At 43.9% G+C, this 23,690-nt stretch overlaps 1 protein-coding gene across 1 annotated transcript in view; it reads left to right on the top strand.

Annotated features, from left to right (window-relative positions):
* Nucleotides 1-23,690, top strand: part of CCBE1 (collagen and calcium binding EGF domains 1) — a 97,639-nt gene that overhangs the window by 66,563 nt on the left and 7,386 nt on the right. The window contains exons 3-6 of the mRNA XM_074166553.1: nucleotides 8,059-8,111; nucleotides 13,770-13,904; nucleotides 14,659-14,796; nucleotides 20,715-20,821. Coding sequence (XP_074022654.1) covers nucleotides 8,059-8,111; nucleotides 13,770-13,904; nucleotides 14,659-14,796; nucleotides 20,715-20,821 — 433 coding nt within the window. The remainder of the gene's footprint in view (nucleotides 1-8,058; nucleotides 8,112-13,769; nucleotides 13,905-14,658; nucleotides 14,797-20,714; nucleotides 20,822-23,690) is intronic.

The following is a 23,690-nucleotide window of genomic DNA, read 5'->3' as shown; positions in this document are numbered from 1 at the left end:
ATTTATGTCCTGTTTGGAGAGCCAGCTTCAGAGATCTGACTTCCCTGCATAGTTTCTATGATGTGTTTTTCTGTGCATGCGTGTGTGAAAGGCGCTTGCCTTCTATTGTTTATCGAAAGGAGTTTATTAGCCATTGCTTATGCAGCATTTTTGTGATCTTGTTGATGAAAGATGCTATATAAACGGGGTTGGATTGGACTGGATTCAGTAAGTCTGAGAGCTTGCCAGCGATTTCTTGCTGTTTGGCTGCAGTGACCGAGCACCAGCACAGCATCCATCCAGCCAGCGCAGCTCCTTGCAGCGCTGCTCTGGCTCTGCCTTCCCTACTGAAATGGAATTTATTACTCTCTGTCTCGCATGGATATTTGGTAGGAAATTGGAGCTACAAAATGAAGAGTCATGGAAGTTTAAAAAAATCCAAGAGACAGGACAGATGTGCTGTGATTAGTCCTGTACTCTGGCTCACCTTGGATTAGATAAATAATTGAATGTGTGCCATCAGCAAGACATGCTATTTACAGACTTGGAAGGAAGTTTGGCTTGCAGTCCTCTAATTGGAAGTCAGAGATGGTGGAAAAAAAGGGGTTTTGCTCACTTTTCATACTTTAAATCTCAAAGCAGTGAGTTATTTTAAATCACCATCTCAAACTTGGATCATTTCAATTGAGATTTAGAAGGCTACTTGTTCTTAGAAATGACAATATATTTATGAGGATACACTATACTTTGCCAGTGCATTAGACTATGTAGTAAATGCGAGCAGTGCTGTCTGTGTATAAAATTAATTTTTTTCTTCCCCTCAAATTTCACACCTGTCAAACATTAATTTGATTCTGAAAAACCCATACAAACTTCACCTGCAAAACTAAACAAAATCGTTTTCTGGTACAATGCCAGAAAATAAAAGAAATTTGTAAGAAAACAGAGCAAGACAAAGCTGACAGTGTGTATATAAAACTGAGTCTAAGCAGATGAGAACAGTCAAAAGCCTTTTATTTAATCATTCTGCTATTTTTGACATGCTGTCTAGTGATAAACCACATGAGCATTCCCTTGCATTAAGTAAAAAAAAAATCAAATAGAAATCCAAAAGAGGGGAAGAAAGTATAGTCCAGCACTGCAGGAATCACATATGTGATTTTGAGGACGATGTTCACGTGCATGTAAAATATCCAGCAAATGGCTTTTCCAGTGTCAGCAAGGGTAATCACCTTTTTGAAGTTGTGTAATATTTTCCTTCTGAGAGTTCCCTTCTTTGCTCAGAGAATATTCCCAGGCAGATTTTCACTTAGTCATTTTTGGACGTTGGTATGCTAAGTGATGGTGACCAGTGCCTCCAGGTGGTCTGTACTAGAGAAAAAAATGCTGATTAGCCTGGGGTTCATCAATGTGTTGGCAGCACCAAGGCCCTGGTTGGGCTAGTGACTGACAAGGGACAATGTTAGTTTCGGCCCTGTAGCACAGTGTTACGGCTTCCCTGAAAATGTGAAGCCCTAGTCTGTATGGGTCATGCAGAAATCCCAGTATGACTGTTTTCTTTCATTACACGTGACAAGAAACATCTTAAAAACTCTGTATTCTGCACAGAAGAGACCCAAAAAGCCGAGTTTTAATTGCCATTTCTTCCTGCAGCAAGCAGAAGCTCATGAGCTCATTTTTTTCTTTTGGGGCTGCCTGGAGGGTTTTCATACCAACCCCTTTCCCTGCATCCCAAAAGTCCTAAAATAGTCCAACGGTGATGGTTTCCTGGTACTGCTGATCTGCTGACACAGGGAGATGTGTTGGGGAAGCAGTCTGCCTGCCCAGATTTTGTCTGAGCACCCCCAATGAACATCACATCACATCGCATCTCATTTTCTTAAATTAAACCATCATGGTGAGATGTCCTCTGCTGTATCCATGGAGAACAGAGGCCCAGGGAATGCTACTAAAAGGATATAGGACAGAAGTTTTTGGTGGTTATATTCCCCAGACCCGTGATGTTTTGCACAAAAATGTGCATTCTCCATTTTCGTGCAGGTCGGCGCCAATCATAACTCCAAGTGCCACCGATTCCTGTGCAGGATGGAGGGTTTCTTGAACCCTTCGAGGTCTTTTTTTGCTCTTTTATAGAGGCATGAGCTTCATACATTCACAAATACTGCATTCTTCAGGGGCTGCAAATCATCATATCAGTTTGGAAGGTCCCTTCTGAGAAGAAGGAACTACAGTTTATACTCTAGCACCATAAAACTCCCTTTGACCATAAAAAGATGACATGAAACAGCACTGTGAGGAGAGAAGGAGACAGTTAATAACACATTACAGTAAGGAGCAGCCGAGGAGCGTGTCTGAGAGCTTTCAAGAGCATTCGCCAGAGCCCCCTTGGGCAAATACTGGCACAGTTTCCCAGAGTTGACAGAGGTCTGTGGCTTTTGCCAGGGGAGGATCTGGTCCCTGGCTCACGTTCATGGAAGAGCAGCCCAGGACCTGTGAATCTTAGCAAAACCTTCCCATTAGCAATAACTGGAATGGGATTTCATTTCTAGTACCTGTCTTAATAACCAGAGCTGAGCAAAAGGGCAGATAGAAGGGCTTTTTAAAATTATTTTTGTAAGAAAAAGAAAGTCATTATATGTGGGTAAATTTATTTGACTTAAGTAACTGACAAGAAACATGGCTTAGACTCAGGCAACACATTAATCACTGAAAATCTGACTTTCAGAAAAATCAAGTTGCTGTCAGAGGTCTGAGTTCCAGCATTGCTGGTGAAGGATGGCTCTCTGTGAGTGTTCAGGCAAATCCTATTTTATTCAGTCATTTAAGAGAAACAAAGAAGTGTTTCTCTTCAGTCATAGGTGCTGCAGCATTTCCTAGGCAGTGGAAGACAGGCACCATACACTCTGTTATTCCTGCTGGGCTGGGACGGTGACTGGAAGGTCTTGGGCTGTCCTTGGACCTTGTGTTACACCCAAAGTGAACATAAATTATCTCTTTGCAAAACTGTGAAAAAGGACTAAGTCTGGAAATCATGGCAAAGTGTATGCTGAGCAAGTGTCTGCAGGGAGGCCATCCTCTCTTACTCAAGATTTCGGTATGTGTCCCACAGAAAGGCAAACAAAAATAAAGTGCATTCAGTTTTACACCATGTTGCCATAAATCTCTCCATGTGAATTACAGCGAAACTGTGCACAGCTGCTGACCTGCTTCCTTCATACACTTGCGCTGCAGATGGGCTCTGTCTGTGCATGCTTTGGCAGACAGACCTGACCCTCATTTCAATTTTATATGGAGTTTGAGAAAAGCTAAGTTTGGGTTTGTTTTGGTTTTTTTAAGGTACCTTTTCGGCTTGCTTTTATAGCTGTCTAATTATCTTTTGTAAGTTAATTGCTGTGTTTTATTTTATTTGCATTTTTGGTGCACTGTGTATTTCTCAAAGTCAGGGTGATCAAAAAGAAACTCCAGGCAGGCACAATAAGGAGCCTTTTTAACAAAGACCCCTTTGTGCAATTAAACACAGCCATGCCATGGCTTTTGCTGACTCAGGTCTTCAAGGTATGGCACAAGTTCTTCTGAATTCATGTTACGATGTTGTCTGAAGAAATCTGGGTTTTGTTTTTCAGGTTTTTTTAATATTTTTTCCCAACAGGAAATCGCCTTTTTGATTAAATACGTTTGCTTGACTGTATTATCATTCTTTTCTATCAGCACCGACCTTGGAGAATGATGTCGATGCATTTAAGCCCAGATAAAATGTTAAACTGCTCTTGTGCCCCCTAAACCAGAACTCTTCTGACACTCGGGTCAGAAATAGTGTGTCAGAGAGGGGGGATTTGACCTGCCTGACCACCTACAGAGCTGCTGCATCTTCCAGTGAAGCGACCTCAGGCATCAGCTGAGCTATGGAAACCGTCCATGCGTGTGCTCCCACCCTTGATGAATGGGAGTTAAAGTGCCGCTGCTTGAATTACCTCTGTCGGGGTGGAGCCATCCTGGAGGCTGACTGTCTGCCTGAACCTCAGCATTGTAGGGATAAAGCAAGGGTAATATTTTATCCTAAGAACTCACTTTCTGACTCAATGTAAGGTTTTCTGTGTCTGCTTTGCTCCTAGGAGGCAAGTATTTCCTGGAGTGGACTCTGTTCCTTCTTTTGACATCTTTAGCAAGAGCTTCTTTAACATACTATGTCCATGTGAAACCAGTATAAAGCTTTTCTTTTTCCCTTCCCTTTGCTTTTCCCCTTTGCCTTCCCTTTTTTCACTCATTAAATGGCCGTCATGCATCTTTTTCAACACAGCCATCATGATAGAGTTTTGGAGTTGCCTCTTTGCTGAAATCAACCAAAACCTCGATAAGCAGCTCCAAGCCAGCCGTTGTCCCGAGTCACTGGCATCTTACTGCAGTGGGTTAATTATCACTTAAAATGTTTATCCTGTTATTGTTTGCCTTTCCAAAGCATTTCAGCTGCTGTAAGACCCTAAATCACTCCCTTCCCTCTTGCACAGAAGTATTTTCTCGGTTCAGCAGTGTCCCTGCGCAGAGCGGGAGGTGGGCTGGGGGCAACGGCAGCCCTGCACCAGGTGGAAACAATTATGGGGAAAAAAACGTGGTCCTACTGGATGAGTTACTGCTGATAGCTGCCAGATAAGCTAACTTAATAAAGTGGTGGCTTAATTAAGCCACATTCCTTGCATCTTGCCTTTCGTCCTGCCTGTCTGGGGCGATGCTATCACGCAGCTACTGCTTTGCAAGGTGGGGTGGGGGTTGCTGTGCTGGGGGACCGCTGTGGGGCGGGAGCAGGGGGGACCTGTGGGTGATGTGACATGGGAGTGCTCCCAGAAAGCTCAGCTCCCCTCTCAGTCTGCAAGGTGGTGGGCCAGGAAAGCCTGCAACAAAGGCAGATCCACTGCTTGCCTGGTCGTAGATGTGTTTATTGGTATCAGAGGTTTGACCCTAAATCCCATCTTCTCACACTCAGTGGTCCAGGAGCACCTCGACCTCCAGAGCAGAGGGGAGTAGCTCAACATCTCCCTGCTTCTCCTGCAGCTATCTGTCAGAAAAAAGGTGTCTTTGCTTTGAAAGAATCCCTATCACTGTGGATTTTCTTACAGGTAACACAGAAGCTAGACATTGCAGTCATCAAAATCACAGTGCCCAAAACCCTCTGCGAATTTGGGCTTGTGCATGTTCATGAGTGAAGATCACATGAGAATCAGAAGTTGCTGATATATTTTTAATAGCTCAAGTACCTCATTAAAAGCTGTAAGAAAAACATTTGCCAGAAGTTTCTCCTTTTGGAAACCAGATTTAAAATTTAACGAATCAACTTTACTTCCCTGTAGATCCAGATTTTAATGGCTGAACTTCTTACACAGCCGTGTACTAGTTCGTGTTCGATGCATGCTCACATGTACAGCTGCGTAGCAACCGCCTTGCTGAAAGTTATTCAATAGCTAAAATTATCAGTGGGGACCCCCTCTTATCTCTCGCTATGTATAACGAGATCGCTGCTGTGCAACGTTGATTAGACATGTCAGCCTGGAGCTGGATGTCTGAAAATGAGTATTGCTATTAAAATGCCTTTGCTAATGGTCAACTCGTGTGTCCATCATTTTGACAGATTTCTCTTTAGGAATGTAAAAAGCTAAAGCATGCAGGAATCCCAGGGTTGCGATGCAATGTTCAGGGAAATGGGTATTGTCATATTGTATTTCCTGTGGATTAACCCTAAAGTAGCAGCTTCCCAGGCAAAATCTTGCTGATGGCTGAAGCTTGCTGTTGAGTGGGCTACGCTAATACAGAGATCTGTAATCTTGAATTGGGAACCGATTGTCGAGGGGAATTGTTTTCTGGAGGGTAACACTGAGAGCAGGGCATCCGTCCCCTGAACCACTTCTTTATGCGTGACTTAAAGCTTTCATGATGGGAAAATTCAACAAAATTTAAAAGGGAGACTGAAAACAAGGAAACATTTTCTCAAAAACATTGCATCCCCCTTGTGGAACTCATTGCTGCAAGATGCCTTTGAAGCTACAGATTTCAGGAGGAGCTTGGATATCTGCCAGGGCTTTAACTGGAGCAACCCCTGGCAAGGTTACCCAGGGCTGTACCTGCTTCAGGGTGCCAGGGCAGTGTTTAATGGCCATAACTCAGTGTGTGGCTGTGGGAAAGGTATTTGACAAGTGGTTTGGCTATTAGGACAATCCAGGAAGACAGATAAAACCACAATTTTGCCACAGGAAAGCCAACAAGTCCAGCCAAAAGCCATCACTGACCAAGTTGAGAGGAGAGAGGCAGCTCCTGCAATGTTCCCAGCAGGTGAGCCCTTACCCAGGAGCAGGCTGTTCTGGCTGAGGTTTGCATCTGCTGCCACAAGCCACTCCAAGGGTGGGAGTCCTAAGGGTCCTAAGCCTGAAAATCAGGTGGGAATTCCCAGGGAGAACGGTAGAAATTATGAAAGCTGCTGCTCCGTCTCTGGTTAGTTCTGACTGGCACAATCTTGCAGGTCAGCATCTCATGGCAAGGATGCCCCCCTCTCCTTCCCATCTCCTAGCCCTCTCTCAATCCAGGCTGTGTCTTCCTCTGAAGAGCAAGCCTTTATCAGCCTCCCTTCTTCCACAGACAGGAGGAGATGAATGTGCACTTGGAAAGCCATCAGCAGGGCTTGCAGCATAGGAACAGCCTCCCTGATGCACCTTTGAACTCATTCCTCCTGCATTTGTTTGTCTTGCAGATAAAACCTCACAGCAGTGTTTGGAGAAAAGTCTAATGAGGGACCACTGTTTGCATAACAAAGCAAGGCTTCCTCTTCAGATGTTCAACCTTCATTAAGCATAATTTATATTCCAGCTAATCTTTGGAAGATGGTAAAATATGGAGCCAAAGTTTGTTTTTACATAGTTTGGAGTAATGCATTGTTTGTTTTAAGTGGTCAGTTGCAATTGATAGTTGATTTAAATTCAACATAATGATGATTTGTGGTAGCTGTGTGTTGTCTAGGGGAGTGTTGTGTCATTGACTGCCATGGCTTTAGCACTCTTCTATGTCAGTTATTGAATTAAAGGATAAGACCAAACGGATGGTTTCCCAGTTTTGCAGATATTTCAGCATATCCACAAGGCGTGAAAAAATGTGAATTTGTAAAATATAGGGCTTTTTTTTTCCCCTCAGACTCATGTAGACTTGGTAAAAGAGTGCACTGAACAGCAGTTTGCTTCTCTTGTGGCAGTCCTGGTAGCCACCATCCTGGGATCCCTCAAAGGTCACCAGGCCCCTACAGTGAGTAGCTCTGAGGGTGATACAGGACACAGCTGTTTGTAAAGGCTCCTCAGTGCTGCTGGGAGTCCTGGTGGCTTGCTGTGATATGCTGCCTAGAAAACAAACAAGCAGGTATAGATGAACGTCTAAATGTCATTACAGGCCACTGTGTAAGAAACATTAATTTCTCAGCATTCAGACTTTGTTCGTATCATAGGCACATAAAAAATGTCTGATCCTATTCTCTCTTCTCAGCAGTTTTGTCCCCTGCCTGTATAAGATACTCTCCCTTGCTCCAGTTGAAATACCCAGTATATGCCACTTATTGCCTTCCAGGTTTATTAAAAGATGAGAAATGACTGATAACATTTATCTTGTGTGTACTCCTCACTGAGACTCACCCCTTTCTGCAAGTTTACATTGTAATGACAGGTGTTTGAAAACACCCTTCACCATATCATGAAAATTATGACCTGAGTTGTGTGTATGGACAACACCGAGGTGTGCCGAATCCTTTCAGCTCAAGGGAGCAGGGTTTTCAAAAATGACTTCCAAATGATGTTGAGTGGGTCAGCGTTGGGGTACCCAGCCCCAGGCTCCTCAGACAGTTGGCCATGCTGTCATTTAAAATGCCTTGAGGACTCAGTGGTGGATTTCCATGTTGTGTTCTTTAATGCTGAGATACCTCCAACTGCAAAGCTCAGGGTTCTCATCTTGTTTGGTTCATCACATCCATGATCTACCCATGACTGTTTTTAAAGGCAGCACCAACCTTTAGAGAATATATTTATTCATTCATTTGTTTATTTTATTGTTTTTCAGGAAAAAATGCTGTAAGGGTTATAAGTTTGTTCTTGGACAGTGCATCCCTGAAGGTATGTGATTTCACTGTTCTTACCCCTCATGTCCCCGTGCTTTTGTCTTTCCCTGTTTGCCCTGTTCTCTGCATTGCTGATTTGGAAAAGCATCCTGATATAACCACAGGCTTTGCCATATCTCATGTGTCCGTGGGGTGAACTGTTTCCAAGAAATTGTTGGGAAAATAAAAAGATCAGCATCTTCCAAAAGTTTCACTTAGCGTGCCACGCCTCGATCCTCCCCTAAGTAGCTGTACAGATCTTGTACCATCACCTCCTGCAAACAGAGGGACACATTCATAGAATCACATAATGCTTCGGGTTAGAAGGGACCATAAAGATCATCAGGTTCCAACCCCCTGCCATGGGCAGGGACATTTCCCACTAGACCAGATTGCTCAAAGCCCCACGCAGCCTGGTCTTGAACACTTCCAGGGATGAGGCATCTTGCCTAGGTACGTAGAAGGTCTCTGTGCATCCAGGAGTGCACCCTTCCTGGCTGGTGGCTTGCACCATGTACCCGTTGCATCTGGCACAGCCAATTTGGCTTGTAAGTGCACAGGGAGTGGGTGACTTGTGAGTTAGTCCTGCCTTTAGTTACCTATTTCCCAAAGATGTCAGTGAAGGGAGAGCATCACCAAATGGCATCTCTCTTTCATTGCCTCTCCTGGTCATGGGCACGGCTTCCTTGTCACCAGGGGTGGAGGGAGACAGGGAATTACTTGGGGTGGTTCAGGCACTAGTGGAAAAGGACAGATACGCTTCACAAAGGCAGTACCAGGGGTCCCAATTCTCAGAGGTTGCTGCAATGAGATCTCACCTGGGAAAAGGCTGAGCTCTGGCTGCCTTAACCCTGGGGGAGGCCTCTGTTGAGTCTACCCAGCCCGTGGCTGCATTGAGCAGTAGCAATGTGACTCCTTCAATCAGTCCCACTGCTTTGCCCGATTCAGATGAAACTGGCTCTGAAGTTATTGGAGAAGGGGAACTGTCAGGCAGAAGCAAATGGCCAGAGGTGAAAAGCCAATAATGCTGTTTGATCCAAAAAGCAGGTTTAGAAGTCGGTTTACAGTAACAGATCCTTCTATTTGATGACGTATGGAAAGCCTCGAGCTGACCTGAGAGTTTTCCCAGTTTGGGATGGTGATGTTTTGAAAAGAAAAGTGAGAAATTAACATACTGGAGAGAGTCAGCTGGTTTTTCCAGCCAGCAGGGATTATAACCCAAACTCTGATCCTGCTGCTCTTTTTTAAGTTGTATCTTTGCTGCTGGTCGAAAACACTAAAACACTAGTTGCAAAATAAAGAATTGAAAAAAACTCCACATCTTCTTAAAACGGGAGTAGTGCGTTTGATGTCAGTTCGAGCCCCAGGGAGCTGGGTAGGGTTTGGGTGAAATCGATGCTCGCAAGGAGTTCCTCATCCTGTGGTTTTGCAGAGAGTTTTTTCTTGGTGGGTGTGTGGCATGAGATGACAGCTCCAGTGTGAGATGGGCACTTGGAAGAGGCAGTTGTGCTGTGTCCTACCAGGCGGTTGTGTGTGTGGGAGGCAGAAGCCCTGAATCCTTTCAGGGTGGAAAGAAGCCAGGAGTCTACAGTCTGGCCTCCAGCTTTCCTATGGATTTTGACAATTTTATATGCTGATTATTCACTAAATATAATGGATACAGCAGAAGTAGTAAAAGGACCAAAAATAAAATGAGAACTATGGCAATATATATTATTTTAGGCTTCTAATTTTCATCTGTTGAAGTTTTAGGTGATTATGAAAGCAGCTTTTATTATGTACCCTGACTTTGCTTAATCCTGTCTATTAACTGCATCTCAGTAACCTGAGAGTTTTTGATGCTAATTGAATTTCTCTGCTGGCTGTGGCTTCTCTCCCTTTGTGTCTCCATTCCCCCTTTTTCAACTTGATCTATATTTCCCCTTGAACTTCAGAGACCACAGCAATTGCTATAACATCTGAGATGATCTTGGGCCATTGGTGTAGGGATGAGAAACATGATTCAGTGAAGCACTCATTTCACTTACTCTGTTACAAGACATCACTTGGCTCTTCACACATTGTTTTGGCATAATCTTGACAGAGTAGCTGTATGAAATGCATATCTCGACACAGGCGCATAAATACATTACAGATGTGAGTTTATTAGAGCACATCTGCACCTTTTAATCCAGTGCTGGCAAGTCAAAGCCGTGAGAAGTAGTTCCAGCCCTGTCTTCCCTGTGATTTAGCAGTGGCTGCAAGGAGAAGGATTGGGAGAGGGATAGACCCTTCCTTATCCACCCTCCTACTGCTGCCTCGGGAAGACACCGATCTCCTTCTTGGACATCTGTTATTTAAACAGACTCTTTCCCAAAGGGTAGCATCTTTGTCCAGGTCCATCTTTGCTTTCTGTCCTGTTATTTCTTATCTGCCCTTGAAAAGCAACAGAAATCAGTGCAGGCCAGTATAAGTCCATGCCCCCAACTTCTGCATTTCATTGTGGACTCACCTTCTCACTCTGGATTTCAGCTGCAAGAGCAGGGAGCAATGACCCTCAGGAAACATCAAGAGGAGTTTGCTTTGTGTGTCTGACTCCCCCTGTAGCATCTCTTCCTGCTCCACCTTTGACCTGGGAAGCAGGTCAAAAAAAAGAGTTCCTCACTCTTTTCTCCTGAATGGTCTCCTTCTTTTTGCTTTTGAGACTCACAGCTCCAACCAGATCCTGTCTCATGGCATTGCCAAGAGTAAAGCAGGGACAGATGTAGTCTGAAACAGCTGCTTTTGGAGAGCGCCCTCCCTACCACTGGTTTGTTACTTGAGTTTCTTGGCTGTGGATTAATTCAGAGAAAAATACTCTAGGACAGGCAAACACTAATCAGATCTGCTCTTTCCTCAGTAGTTCTATTTCAGAAGTTTCCTTGGTACAGCTTTACATGCTGCATTGTCATTCCTGAGTTCATTGAAATATACGTAGAGACATTTGTTTTTCTGCTGCACATTTTTTGTATTTTCCTGAAGTCTGGAACAGCCTGATCCTCACCATGTGGCTTTGAATCATCCTCAAACCATGTTTCTTAGGCTGGGCTGGCAGACAAGGGGCTTGAATGTGGGAGGGCACGAACGTCCTCGGTTCTGCAGAGCATGCAGAGGTGGTGCAGCAGCTTCTGCCCAATTACATCCCAGTTGTGAGGACTGTTCCTGAGGGAGTCACGCTACCTGAGACCAAAGCCCTGGAGACAGACAGCTCTGTGATGTGGGACCTGCCCACAGCCATTGTGTGATTTGGGTCAACTGGGTGGGAACCACCATCAGGGAGATTTCCACCTCCTGGACCCTTCCCTAATCTGTATGAAAGTAAACGAAGCAATGGTCTTGATGGAGCTCTGCTAAGGTGGGTGTTAAAACCATATTTAAAGACTAGTTATATGAAATATGGCAAAAGAGAGATGATGAAAAAGAACTGATGTTGTTTAGTCTAGAAAAAAGGAGGCTGAGGGGAGAAGTGATAACAGTTTTTAGGTATGTGAAAACTCGCTGCAAGGGGACAAGTAAACTGTTCTTCATGGCCAAGAAGAAGAGGACAAAAATAATGGGCTTAAATGGCTATAAAGGGAGTTTGGATTAGATATGAGTAAAAAGCTTTCTATCTGCAAGGATTTTTAATCATAGGAATAGACTGCATGGTGGGGCATCTCCATCCCTCAGGGATTTCTAGGTATGGGCTAGATGAATGTCTATTAGAAAAGGTTTATGCGTAGCCAATCCTGCTTGTGGTTAAGATGGTCCCTTCCAGTGCTGTTTTTTTGGATTTTATTAGGGCATATATATTCATGGAAGCGCAGGGAGGACAGAGCCACTCTGAATAGGCTGAACATGGCACAGGCCAAATTCAGCATCTGCGTGGGCACGCTGGCTGGGGCGCAGGCACGTTCACCTCAGCGCTGGGCATAGTAGCCTGTTCTCTATCTGATTTTATTACTCTTATTAATGAAAACTGCAACTGTGCCCAGGAAAAACACCACTAATGCTTTATATTTGGGACTACTGAGTAGTGCCAAATGTAACAGGAGTTTACAGCTCCAGCATCACCTACGAAACCCAAACTAGCCCCCAGGCTGGCAGTGTTCGAAGGCCAGGGCTGTGTTTTTCTTCCATGCTTGTGCAAGACTCTGCACTGTTCTACCCTGGTTGGTACTGGGGGTCCTGGCACTGCCGTTCCCCACCACGGCACTGCAGGCAGACTTGGAGAGTTAAAATCAACACAGTTGTGAATTAAGTAGGAAAGAAAGGATGCCTGCTATTCAGAAGGTGGCAAGCACAAGGGAGGAAATGCTCGGCACCATTACAATCGTGTTTTTTGGTCTGGGGGGCTCTGGTGTGACGTACAGCAGCTTGTTAAGTCTAATTTGGTGCTTTTCTGTACCTAGGCACACTGTCACTTTTACCCCCAGTGCTACATATGTGCTCTGTATGCTTTGTACAGCAAATGTGGTTTCACTTGCTTTACCGTCTATTAGTTCATTTTAATTGTTTGGAAAAATCATCATACCCAGAGATGTCTGCTAGTCATTAGTGTGAGTCAATAATGAATTTTGGGTTTAATTATTTTATGCTGTATGTATGGAAGCGCAGTGCATTGCTGGCAACGTGGTCAAAACACTTAGGTTTGGTTTAGTTGTATTTTGTCTGGAGCAGGGACAGTATATTTCTGCTGTGGTCCCCCCAGTCAGTGACTGAGCATACAGTCACTGGAGGGTCACAGTGACAACCACATTGATGCTGGATGATGTTCCTCTGAAATGACCACAGAAACTGCCACTTGCTTTGGCGTAAAACCCGACCTTCAGTGGGGTTCACCTGAGCTGGGTTGGAGGCTGGATGCTGCTTCAGCTCCTGTCTTCTCCCGGCAAATGTTCCCATGGTGCTGCACTCATGGCCAGGGGCTGCCCGTCTCCCCCCAGCCCTGCCACCAGCCTGATGCCAGGGGTGGGGATGGGGGTAGGACCCTGTTTCTCTCTGGTGTCCATTCCCTGGACTGCAGCTCCGCTGTGACACAGCAGTGAAATCAGAAGCAGATTCACCCTCCTTCAGGTCTCAAACACGGACTTCAGACAGTCTTCTGGGATTTCACTGACAAGCCCGGCCAGCAACTTACCGTACCCTAATCTTCACATTGCTATTATTAGGAGTGATGATGGTTTTGTAACAGTGTGTTCTTTGCTAGAAGGGTTACATCTGGCTTTGAACAATTATTGTTTGATTTTAATTAACTTTTCTTTATGATCTACTTTCTGCCCGGATTTGGCAGTTAGCGTCACAGTGTTTCACAGCATTTTGCTTAGGAAACATTGTTATCAGCATTTAAAAATTTGAGGAAGAAAACAGCAAAGAGTTTTTAGGTAATTTAATATTTCTGTGAGGAGAATTCTTAGATTCTGCAAACTGGGAAAGTGCCGCTTGCTTAAAATCCAGCTTTAAGAAATAGTCTACCTCCTGTAGAGCTGTAATTAACAATTAGAATTTTACTATAATTCTTTGCTTATGTGTCATTGAATGTTTTATTTCTTCCATCCTCAAAACCAATGTAATTTGTCTTCATTACTTATCGGAGAGGTGAAATATTTCCTGTTGTAGTATCATCCAGCTACTGACTGCCATTGGTATTTTCCTAACCACACTTTTCTCTCCCTAGACTATGATGTCTGTGCTGAAGCGCCTTGCGAACAGCAGTGCACGGATAACTTTGGGCGAGTCTTATGCACTTGCTACCCTGGGTACCGCTATGACCGGGAGAGGCACAGGAACAGAGAGAAGCCTTATTGCCTGGGTGGGTAGAAGCATGTGTTGAGCTCATCTCTGGTTAATCCTGCTCGCTGGGGTCTTTTAGGAGTCAGTTTAGATCTGAAACCTTTCTTATATTCTCTTTACTGTTAGAGAATAATGTGGTGTTTAACTCTGTGAGGGATTGGTTCCCAGAACTAAGAGATCTAAATCCCCCTGCAAGTATTAGGAGGTAGTACCTAAAACAAGACATATGCACCCAAATACTTTGAAGTCTTAGGCTGATGTAATTTTCCCTTTATTAATCCCTCCTGCAGGTTTTGAGTCATATCCAGGGTTTTGGCCTGAGATGAGTGACACAGTGCTAACAGTAACTCTTGAAGCACTATAACCATGCCTAATTATGAAAATAAATCCTTGGGTTTTGACTCAGATGGCCAGTATCTGACTCAGGACTGATCACTTACATGTGGTCCTTGTGTGGCTAGTCCCCCCCCAGTTCCACCGTCCGGCCCTGTGTGGTTTGCTGTGCCAGGGAGCCAAGATTTGCAGGATAGAGCTTTGCTTGGAAGCTTTTCAATGCAAAGGAACGGTCACCCAGTGTTCACTGATAAAATGCCAGGTGTATTAATAATAACAGTGCAGTTTGCACAGAGCTCCAGCCCAAAGCACCAGTGGTGCTACAGTTACTCGTTTATTTAACCACAAAATCTCCTGGTACCTTTCAAGGAAGTCTTTTATTGTATTTGAGGTCTGAAAACTCCGGCTGCAGGACATTTTCAGCTCTTGCTCCTCTCCAGATATCGACGAGTGTGCCACGAGCAACGGGACACTGTGCTCCCAGATCTGTGTCAACACTGTGGGCAGCTACAGGTGCGAGTGTCACGAAGGCTACACCCGGGAGGCAGACGGCAAGACATGCACCAAAGGAGATAAAGGTATGTGCTGGTGGGGGTGTAAAGGTCCGTCTAAAAGGTCGGTCTGTTGTAAAGAGGAGCTGCTCCCTACACTACACTTGGGGCTGGGGGTCTGGCGCTGGGATGTAGGTGATGCCCCTGGAGACCCCAGGTTGTTGACTGGGGACCCGAGCGCTTGTGGGGTAGTCCTGCCCCACGCTCTCCTCCTCCCTGAGCTGCACACACACGGCAGTAAATCGGTAGCCACATCTATACAGAAAGAGCACAAATACATTGAAGGATGAGGAAAGCATCTTCCCCTGGACAAGCAGAGTGGCTGATTGGTGAAACTTGCCGTTACAGCTCAGGTTAGACCATTTCTCCTTGATCCAACCGCTAAAAACCATATTTTCCTCCCATATCAACCTGGATTATATCTAGTTTGCAGTCCAGAGCTCAGGAGACATAGGGAAAAAAAATGCCAGATGCTGACCCTTATAAGCCTTCATTAATTTCATTTGTTAATTAAATTAATTTCAGTGAGTTTAATTTTTATTTACATGCCGACATCTGAGATTAGCAAATAGCCCTGGGTAGGGTGGTTGTTGCCTCTGGGCACTCAGAGGCTCAGAAAAGGTATGCCTGGAAATTCCACATACCTTCCAAGCATTGCTTAAATCAATTGCTAAATTATGTTGAGTAACACTGAATTCTGCTGATCTGCAATTAGTCTGTGTGTCTCGTGACTGCGGTCAGATTGTTTTCTTTTTTTTTTAATGAAAGTAATATGTGATGGGAAAGGGGTAGAAGTGAGGGCTTGTTCTTGCTTTTCACAGTTGGTTTCAAAGTATGTATGTACGCTGTGCATAAATGATTTTAAAGTTTTTGACCTCATTCCAGTTATTAAATTACAGCATTTAGAGTACTGCAGATTAAACACTGATATAACAATTAAAAAAAAAGGAAGAAGAGAACAACCTGTGCTCCGGAAAAAACCCCTCTTTTGTTGAATGGTGACTTACCATAAGTTCATCAACTAATGCCTGAACACATTTATCATTGGGTGCTCTAAATCCCACTGGATGGCCAGAACAATTTATAATTTTGATTTTCCTCTGAAAATGTGTAACTGGAGCCACTCCATTAACTTTAATTGTTCCTTGTAGTTTTAAAATGTTTTTTTTTTCCTTTGTAAGTGAGTGGGGATCATAAAGGAAAGAGGCATAACCTATATAATCCCTCTGCAAATAGTTTTTTAGTTAACTTTTCCTCTGGCTAATAGAAATTTCCTGTGAGGGTAATGCCCAAAGCATTCAGGATAACCAACCATTAAAAATATTCAAGGCTGTGGAAATAATTCTAATATTTGAAAAACACTGATTTTACACTGAATGTACACGGCACATAAAAATGTCAGTTCTAGTACTTAATCTGAAATGAAACACCCACCATCTCTCATAACATTTCACAAATCATGTGCGTGAAGCAGAGAAGGACACTTTCTGCTCTGTTACACTGCCATACTCCAAGTTAATGTTACTAATGGCCGGACTTCTGGTGCAAATGAAAGAGAAGTTGGCCATCGCTATTTCACAGGGCTTGTGTCTGTAACTCATCCCAAAGAAAATCAAGATTTTCGTTACCCGCGAGGAACCGGCTGTATCAATGCACCACCCCGTGGTCAGCCCCAGCCCTGCACCGCCCCGGAGAGCACCGCATCCACGCTGGAATTCCTGCCTGATAAACAGATTATTTGCTTTTCATGGTAGCTGGAACACTTAAATTTGATTTTAAAATTCGGTGTGAGAGACATGAAAACACATGTATCTCTCTCCAGCTTTAACCATGTTGCGTGTTTCCACGGGGGAATTATTATTCACTTTTTCATCATGCCATGCCTGAAGGCTGCAATCCAGGCACTTTTTTGTCTCTATAAGTGGGCTTGACTGAGAGCTTGGGTTTGTAAGTGGGGCACAAGAATAGGGAGCATTTTTCCCGCATAGGCAGTCATGTTGCATTTGACGGAGACAATACAGCTACCCGCGCTGAAGTAGGCAAATGAAACCATCTCAGCAGGCTGAGATAATACCCAGATAATACAACACAGATGATCAACTCAACAGTCTCCATGTGAAGACCGCCTGCGGCACAGCTCCCCACAGAGCTCTCCCCCACCAGCATCTCCTTCTCTTCCAGCATCAGCAAGACAAGAGTCTTCGAGCACATGCAAAGAAAACACATTGCTCCGCCGAGCAGATCTCTTATCGACAGGCACCGCAGGGCTCACCGGTGTCTTGCCGAGATGAAAGGACCCCCGTCAGGACAGCAACGTCATGCATGAGCTAGACTTCATGCTTTGGAAAGCCTTCATAAAATGGGGCTGGCTTAAGCCTTTTCCAAAATCATTTCAGTTTCCTGGTGCAGGTCTGTGCAATGGAAACAGGCTTTGTAAGTGCCTTGCTCAATGCTGGCCAAACTGACCTTGGTTAGGTGACCTTCGTATCTGCACTGCACGTGGGTGGCTCCATCTAATTGCTTCCTACCCCCTCTGGCGTGTCCTAGGTGGCTTCTGGCTTTATCCATGCTTTGTTCTGGCTTTAGTCATAGTTTGGTCCTGATACAGGATCGGATGGGGGTAGAGCGAATGTTTGATGGATGACTCCTTCCCTGAGCAAATCATCACCTCTGCCTGGTATGAGTTAGGGGGATTCCACCTCTCTCCTGGGACACAGCTCGCGCTCGCTTATGTGACGCTGTTGGACTTACTTCCTCCGACAAGTCAATCCAACTGGATTTGCAGAAATCTCACTGGTATGATATTTCCCAAACATTAGCTGACCACCCCCGCCCCCCACATTCATGTCCATGAATTGCTACAGCCCTGTTTTATCTATACTTGTCAGCCCCGTGTGCCACATCCTTCTAGAAGATAAACTGGATTTTATAATGAAACGCAAGGCCAAATTCACCGCTTCTTAATCTGCACTTAATTCCACTGATTCTAGTGGGATTGCATTAGGTTTCAAATAGCAGAGGCCCTGGCAGTTTCTCCCTATGACTGTATGTTGCTTTCAGCAACATTTCTTGACACAATGTGTGCATGTTATGAGGGAATTCATTTGGTAAGATAGCTATTAAAAGAAATTTTGCTTAAGACTAGTAACAAACCCAAACTTTATTGGAGTTTGAAAAAAATGGGCATTTCTTCTAATGGCTCTACACATGTGCATCTGTAAATCCTGCACAGGTCCAAAATTGGACACGTCAAAACACTCATTTTTTTTTAAAGGAAGCTGAAAAATTGGAGAGGGAGGAAGGACTCCATGAGGGAGCCACAATAGTGGCTTGTGGTCAAGAGAAAACTTACATTCTAGAAATATCAAGTGGTGTCTTGATTACGGCATATCAATTCCTTGTTAAGGGAAAAAAAAATATATCTGTGTGCTGCAGATTCTTTGATCTATCAGAGAAAGACCTGTGGACAAAGAGGCTTTGGAAGATGTCAAAGGCAAAATGATTGGCATGAGAAATAGAGCAGTGAGGAAGGAAACAAGCAGATGCTGTGTATTCAGGTATCTTCACAAAAAGGCTGGAGTCCCTCTGGGAGGTTGTGGCCAAATAGTCTTGGAGCCAGCATCGCTGAAATTTTGTGAAATTCTATTATATGTTATGTAGAGGTCATCAGAAAACCGCAGGTAGTACCTTTTGGCCTTAAACCTTTGAGCCATCTGAACACTGTACAGAAAGCTGTTCAGGTATTACCAAGCTGTGTTCTATCAGAAAGGGCCAGGAAGAGCAGCATGCTTATTGCCATGAGAATGATAAATAAAATAAAGAGGAATATCGTAGATTATTGTGATGCCAAAGAACTGCAGCTGTGGAAGCAGGCAGTTGATGAGTGGGGAAAACCTCCAAGCCTTTGCTTCCTAATCTTCTGGTCAGTTCAGCATGAATACCAATGTCTTACTGCTGCTGGTAGCCCTCACCTACCTGATTAGGGGATAAGAGAAATAAACCTTTCACAGAATAATAGAATACTGGGTTGGAAGGCACCTCATTGATCATCTGGTCCAACCTCTCTTGGAAAAAGCACGGTCTAAACAAGACGGCCCAGCATGCTGTCTAGCCAAATCTGTGGCAACGTTGGGGAATCCAACACTTCCCTGGGGAGATTATTCCAGTGGTTGATTGTTCTCTCTGAAAAATTTTCCCCTTGTGTCCAACTGGAATCTCCCCTGGAGTAACTTGTCTTTTCCATGTGACTCCTTGTAAAAAGGGAGTCTCCATCTTCTTTGTAGCCACCCTTTAAATACTGGAATGTGGTGATGAGGTCTGCCCTAAGCTGCCTTTTCTCAAGGCTGAACAAAACCAGTTCTCTCAGCCTTTCGTCATAGTGCAGGCTTCCCAGTCCTTTGATCATCTTGGTGGCTCTTCTCTGGATGCTCTCCAGCCTGTCCACACCTTTTTTGTATAGCAGGGACCAAAACTGAAGACAGTATTCCAGGTGTGACCTGGCAAGCACTGAGTAGGGTGGGATAATGACTTCTTTATCTCTGCTGGTGATGCCCTTGTTGATGCAACCCAGCATCCTGTTGGCTTTTTTTGCCAACACACCGTTCACTCATATTGAGCTTGTTGTCCACCAGGACCCCAAGTCCCTTTCCACAGAGCTGCTCCCCAGCTGGGTATGTCCCAGCTTGTGCTGCATTCCTGGATTGTCTTCTAAAAGCAAGCATACCCAATGTGGCATTATATCCAATGGACTAAAAGTACTGAAAATCAGTTTTTCCTAAATTTGTGCAATGGTAGACCATACATGACCATCTGATGGGTGCAATGTTCCTTACTGGACCCTGCAAACATTTAAAGTCAAGTACCACGTGATATCTTTAGTATTAGAAAGTTCCAGTTTTATTTAAAATTATGCAGGTGTTTTCAAAATCAGTACACATTTCTGAAAAGATGGAGATTAAAGTGTGTGTCCAAGTGAGAAGTATAATACAAAAGCTATGCACATTTTAGCTGATCCTTTTCGAAGATTGTGGCTTTAACCAGGAGCACCTGCAGAGTTTTTCCATTATGGGACATGCTCTGAATGGTCAGTGTTCAAACGTGTCCAATAGCCCTTGCAGGTAACATTGTGCAAGGCCACACATCATATGCAGGGCCTCAATACACTTGATGCTTCTCAACAACTACACGTGAAAGAGAAAAACCTCACCTAGAGTTTGCCAGTGTGTGTTATCCTCTGTTTTGGAAACCACATTTCTCTTTAAGAGAACACCTGTTAAAACAGTGCTTGTTTGTTCGCGATGTAAAATTGCTTCACTGCGTATGAGAATGGGAAAAAGGACAAAAAATAACATTTGCAATTTCTCTAACAGTTTGCATCATTTAAAGGATTCCTGAAAATAATCTATTCATGCATAGTATCAACAGGTGTGACTCTTTATCTTGTGTGGATTTAAATCCCTGCCATTAATCTCAATCCCCATCTCTGCTCAGGCTGATTCCGTCACATGGAGGAATGACCGGCGATGATAAAGAGCAGTTTGTGTTAAGTGAATGAAATGACCATATTGTGAGGGATTTTACTATAATTTATAGCATATGAAAATTTGCCCTTCGGGGGACTGTAAATCAATTCAAATCTGTTGGGTTAGTCTACCCTACACACAAAGATAAAAGAAAGGATGCAAACTTTTTCAGGTATTAAAAAAATTAATTCTTTGGGGACTGTTAACTGGAAACAGCTGCTTTAAAAATGAGCTCAGAGCTGTCCCTGTGAAGTTTCTCAGCCTTACATAGCAACTCACAGTCAAAGCATTAATAATGGCAAGATTCTCTCCTCTTTTCACAGTCTGGGGAAATATAACAACCTTGCAGTTGCTTTTGCGATCACTTTATGAATTTCTTTGCTTTGGATCTTTATATTTGTATTGGGAACTGCTTTCTTTCAGCTGGGCTTCCTGAGAAATCTGAAAATGCGGCAAAATCAGGGACATGCTGTGCCTCTTGTAAGGAATTTCATCAAATAAAGCAGACGGTTTTACAACTGAAGCAGAAGGTAGGAACATTGATCAGTCATGTCTTCACCAGACCTGCATGTTTTGTGACACCTGAGGTTAAATTTAAGTGTTTGGAGCCACTGCCATTGTGGCTTTTGTGCCCACAAAGATGATGGCAACATATTTTAAAATCATCTAGGATGGCATCTCTTCCTTATGCTTCTGTATTGCTCGTCAGCAGATTGCTAACAGGCTGGTGGAGCTGTGCTACCAGCCTCGTGATAACACGGTCTGGCAAACACCCATCCCAGTCTGAGCCCAGGTTTCTTGGCAACCTGCACTGGCTGCAGCTTTTCATTCATTCTGAATACACAGGATTTTGGATTTCATCCACCTGTAGTGTATGCAAGTGTAAGACATCCTGCAGATGCAGGAATGTGGGAGAACATGATTTTGCATTAACGGGGTGCTGATAACAGGATTCTTGCCAAATAGGAGGTGTGTGACTAGACAAAAACTTCACTAGCAGATATATTACCTTTGATTTTTTCTAAAAAAGAAAAACCCTCAGACCCAACCTTTTTTGTTTTCACCTTTGTCCTTGCAAGTAGAGAATATGCGCTTAAATCTTCCACTGGCCTTTAACCTTAATCACTTCGGTATGCGTGGTCCCCTCTTGCACTTGAGTAGGATTGAAATAACCCGGAGACCCAGCCCAGGATTTGGAGAGCCAAGTGCAGGGGTGCAGGTGTAATGCCTTTTCTGGTAACATCTCCTTCGAATAGTAAGGTTCTCTGAAATGGAAATGTTCTGCAGGAATATTCTCAGCAATGCATGTTGACAAGCTGTAATTATTTCACCCGGGCTGCTCATTTAATTTCATTGTGTCAAAACACAATTTGGTACATTCACTTGTTGAATTTAATATTATTCATTCAATGTCATTTATATTAGGAAGAAAGAAATCTGCTGCACTAAAATTATATACATCAAGGTTTGAGATACTCTTTATCACAAAAATCTCAACATGTTTTCCTTCTGAATCAGCAGGAAGAAAAATGTGGAAGTGAGAAGATTTCATGGAAATTCTATTTTTCAAACAAATGGTAGCAGAGGTTAAAAAGGATGCATAATTTTGAGTGGCTGTTTGTCCAGCCGCGGCCTGTGATGCTGAGCAGGCTCACACTGACCCCCAGGAAGGGTTCTGGGGTCACACTGTTGGCCAAGTTGTTTTGCTGCAAGAATTGATGGAAACCAATGGCCTGAATTAATGGAAAGTTTTCTGTCTTAACTTCCACTGTTCGGTGCCTGTGTTCAAAACACAGTCCTAGAAAAATAACACCGTCGATACCTGTTGCTGTGGGCACTGGTACAGTCACTGTGGCCAGACTAAGCAGCTCATTCTTGCCTCACAGCTAAGTCCTGTCATGGTCCGTACCCTAAATTTTTCCCAAGTATCTTCCTAGTAGGACCTGGTCTATTTGGCATCGTCAGAGGGAGCCCCCTGGGTTGTGCCTCACAGAGACAGAGCTGGAAGAGATGGTCCCCTGGTACCCCCAGCATTTTTTACCCTACAGAGGGGAGAGCTTTTTGTCCATGCTGAACAGAGACCTGGCCTCATGCTGCTTCTCTGCCCAGGGAGGCATGAACCCTCATGTTTCACCAGCCACTCCTCATGGCCAAGTTCTTCTGGGGAGGACGTCTCTCAATATCTGCGGTTGAAGCTGTTCTCTTTTGCACAGAAAAATTCATTTCTGTCTGCCAGGGAATGAGTCTTCAGTCTTGTGGTTTAGGCTTTCAGGTTTTGTGAACTTTATGCAAAATTATGTTTAGCAGAAGAGTCTGTGAAGGATCCAATCCAGCAAACCTTATGACTGGGAGCTGGGGTGTGCTTCTAGAAGTGGGAGGTGTGGTTTTGTGTCTCCTTAGCAAAGGACAGGGGTGAACTCAAGTCCTGCTACCTCTGGTGATGGCACCAATACATTTCTGGAGGATTGCAACATCCATTCAAGATCCAGGACAGAGGAGTTCTAGGATCAGGAACAGAAAGTCCCCTTGCATAGTCATCAGTGGGAAGCACTGTCCCAATATACTAGGGGGCTGTGGGCAGTCCTAGGTTGATCTCAGACCTTGCTGGAAGGAAGAAGAGTGGAAAGCTGAAAAATTGGGGGAAAGATATCCGACATGCTGACACACAGCCAACAATTGAAAAAAAAAAATCAAATAAGCTGGATCCTATTACACAGATGTGCTTAAACATCTTAATTAGAAAGCCATGTTCCACATCACTCCTGTCAAGCACTGTCAACGTCATCTAAACAACTGACCTCCTAGAAACTACCCAAAACTCTAGATGCAGCATGCAACACAACATATGGGAGTCTTGTTTCTAGTACTGTCTTTCTTTAAAATTTACAGTCACTAATATTTGCACAAAATGGGAAAAAAAAAAATATTTTCCAAGGACCATTAAGATTTGGAGCTGTGGATGGAGAAAGCCAAGGTCACTCTGGACCAGGATCCTGGTTCAGTTAAAAGGTGAAATAGAAATTAGGCCAGTGAGTATAGCCAATCCCTAAGAGGATGTGAGTCAACATCAAAAACACATGGTTTGGCCCCAGTATATGTAACAACCATTTTCTGGCCAGAAGATATCAAAGAGCAGTGAGCTAGACCAGAGCCCGGGTATTCTGGCACTCCTCAAGTCCAGCTGACTCAGTGGGGAAGCATGTGTAGATGCTTTCACAGCATCTATGTGATTTTTTTTTTTTTTTTTTTTTTTTTTAACTTACTAAGTTGTTACAACAGCTTTCCTGGCAGGAACAAGTCAATATTGAAGCAACAGAAAAGAATACACTTCCAAATCCTCTTCATGATGAGTCTTTGCCACTAAATGTGCCTTTTTACTCCAGCCTGGCCATTTGCAAT

This window comes from Numenius arquata, chromosome Z (assembly GCF_964106895.1).
Source record: "Numenius arquata chromosome Z, bNumArq3.hap1.1, whole genome shotgun sequence".
NCBI lineage: Eukaryota > Metazoa > Chordata > Aves > Charadriiformes > Scolopacidae > Numenius > Numenius arquata.
The sequence above is the reverse complement of the archived record's forward strand: the minus strand, read 5'-3'. Positions and strand labels throughout refer to the sequence as shown.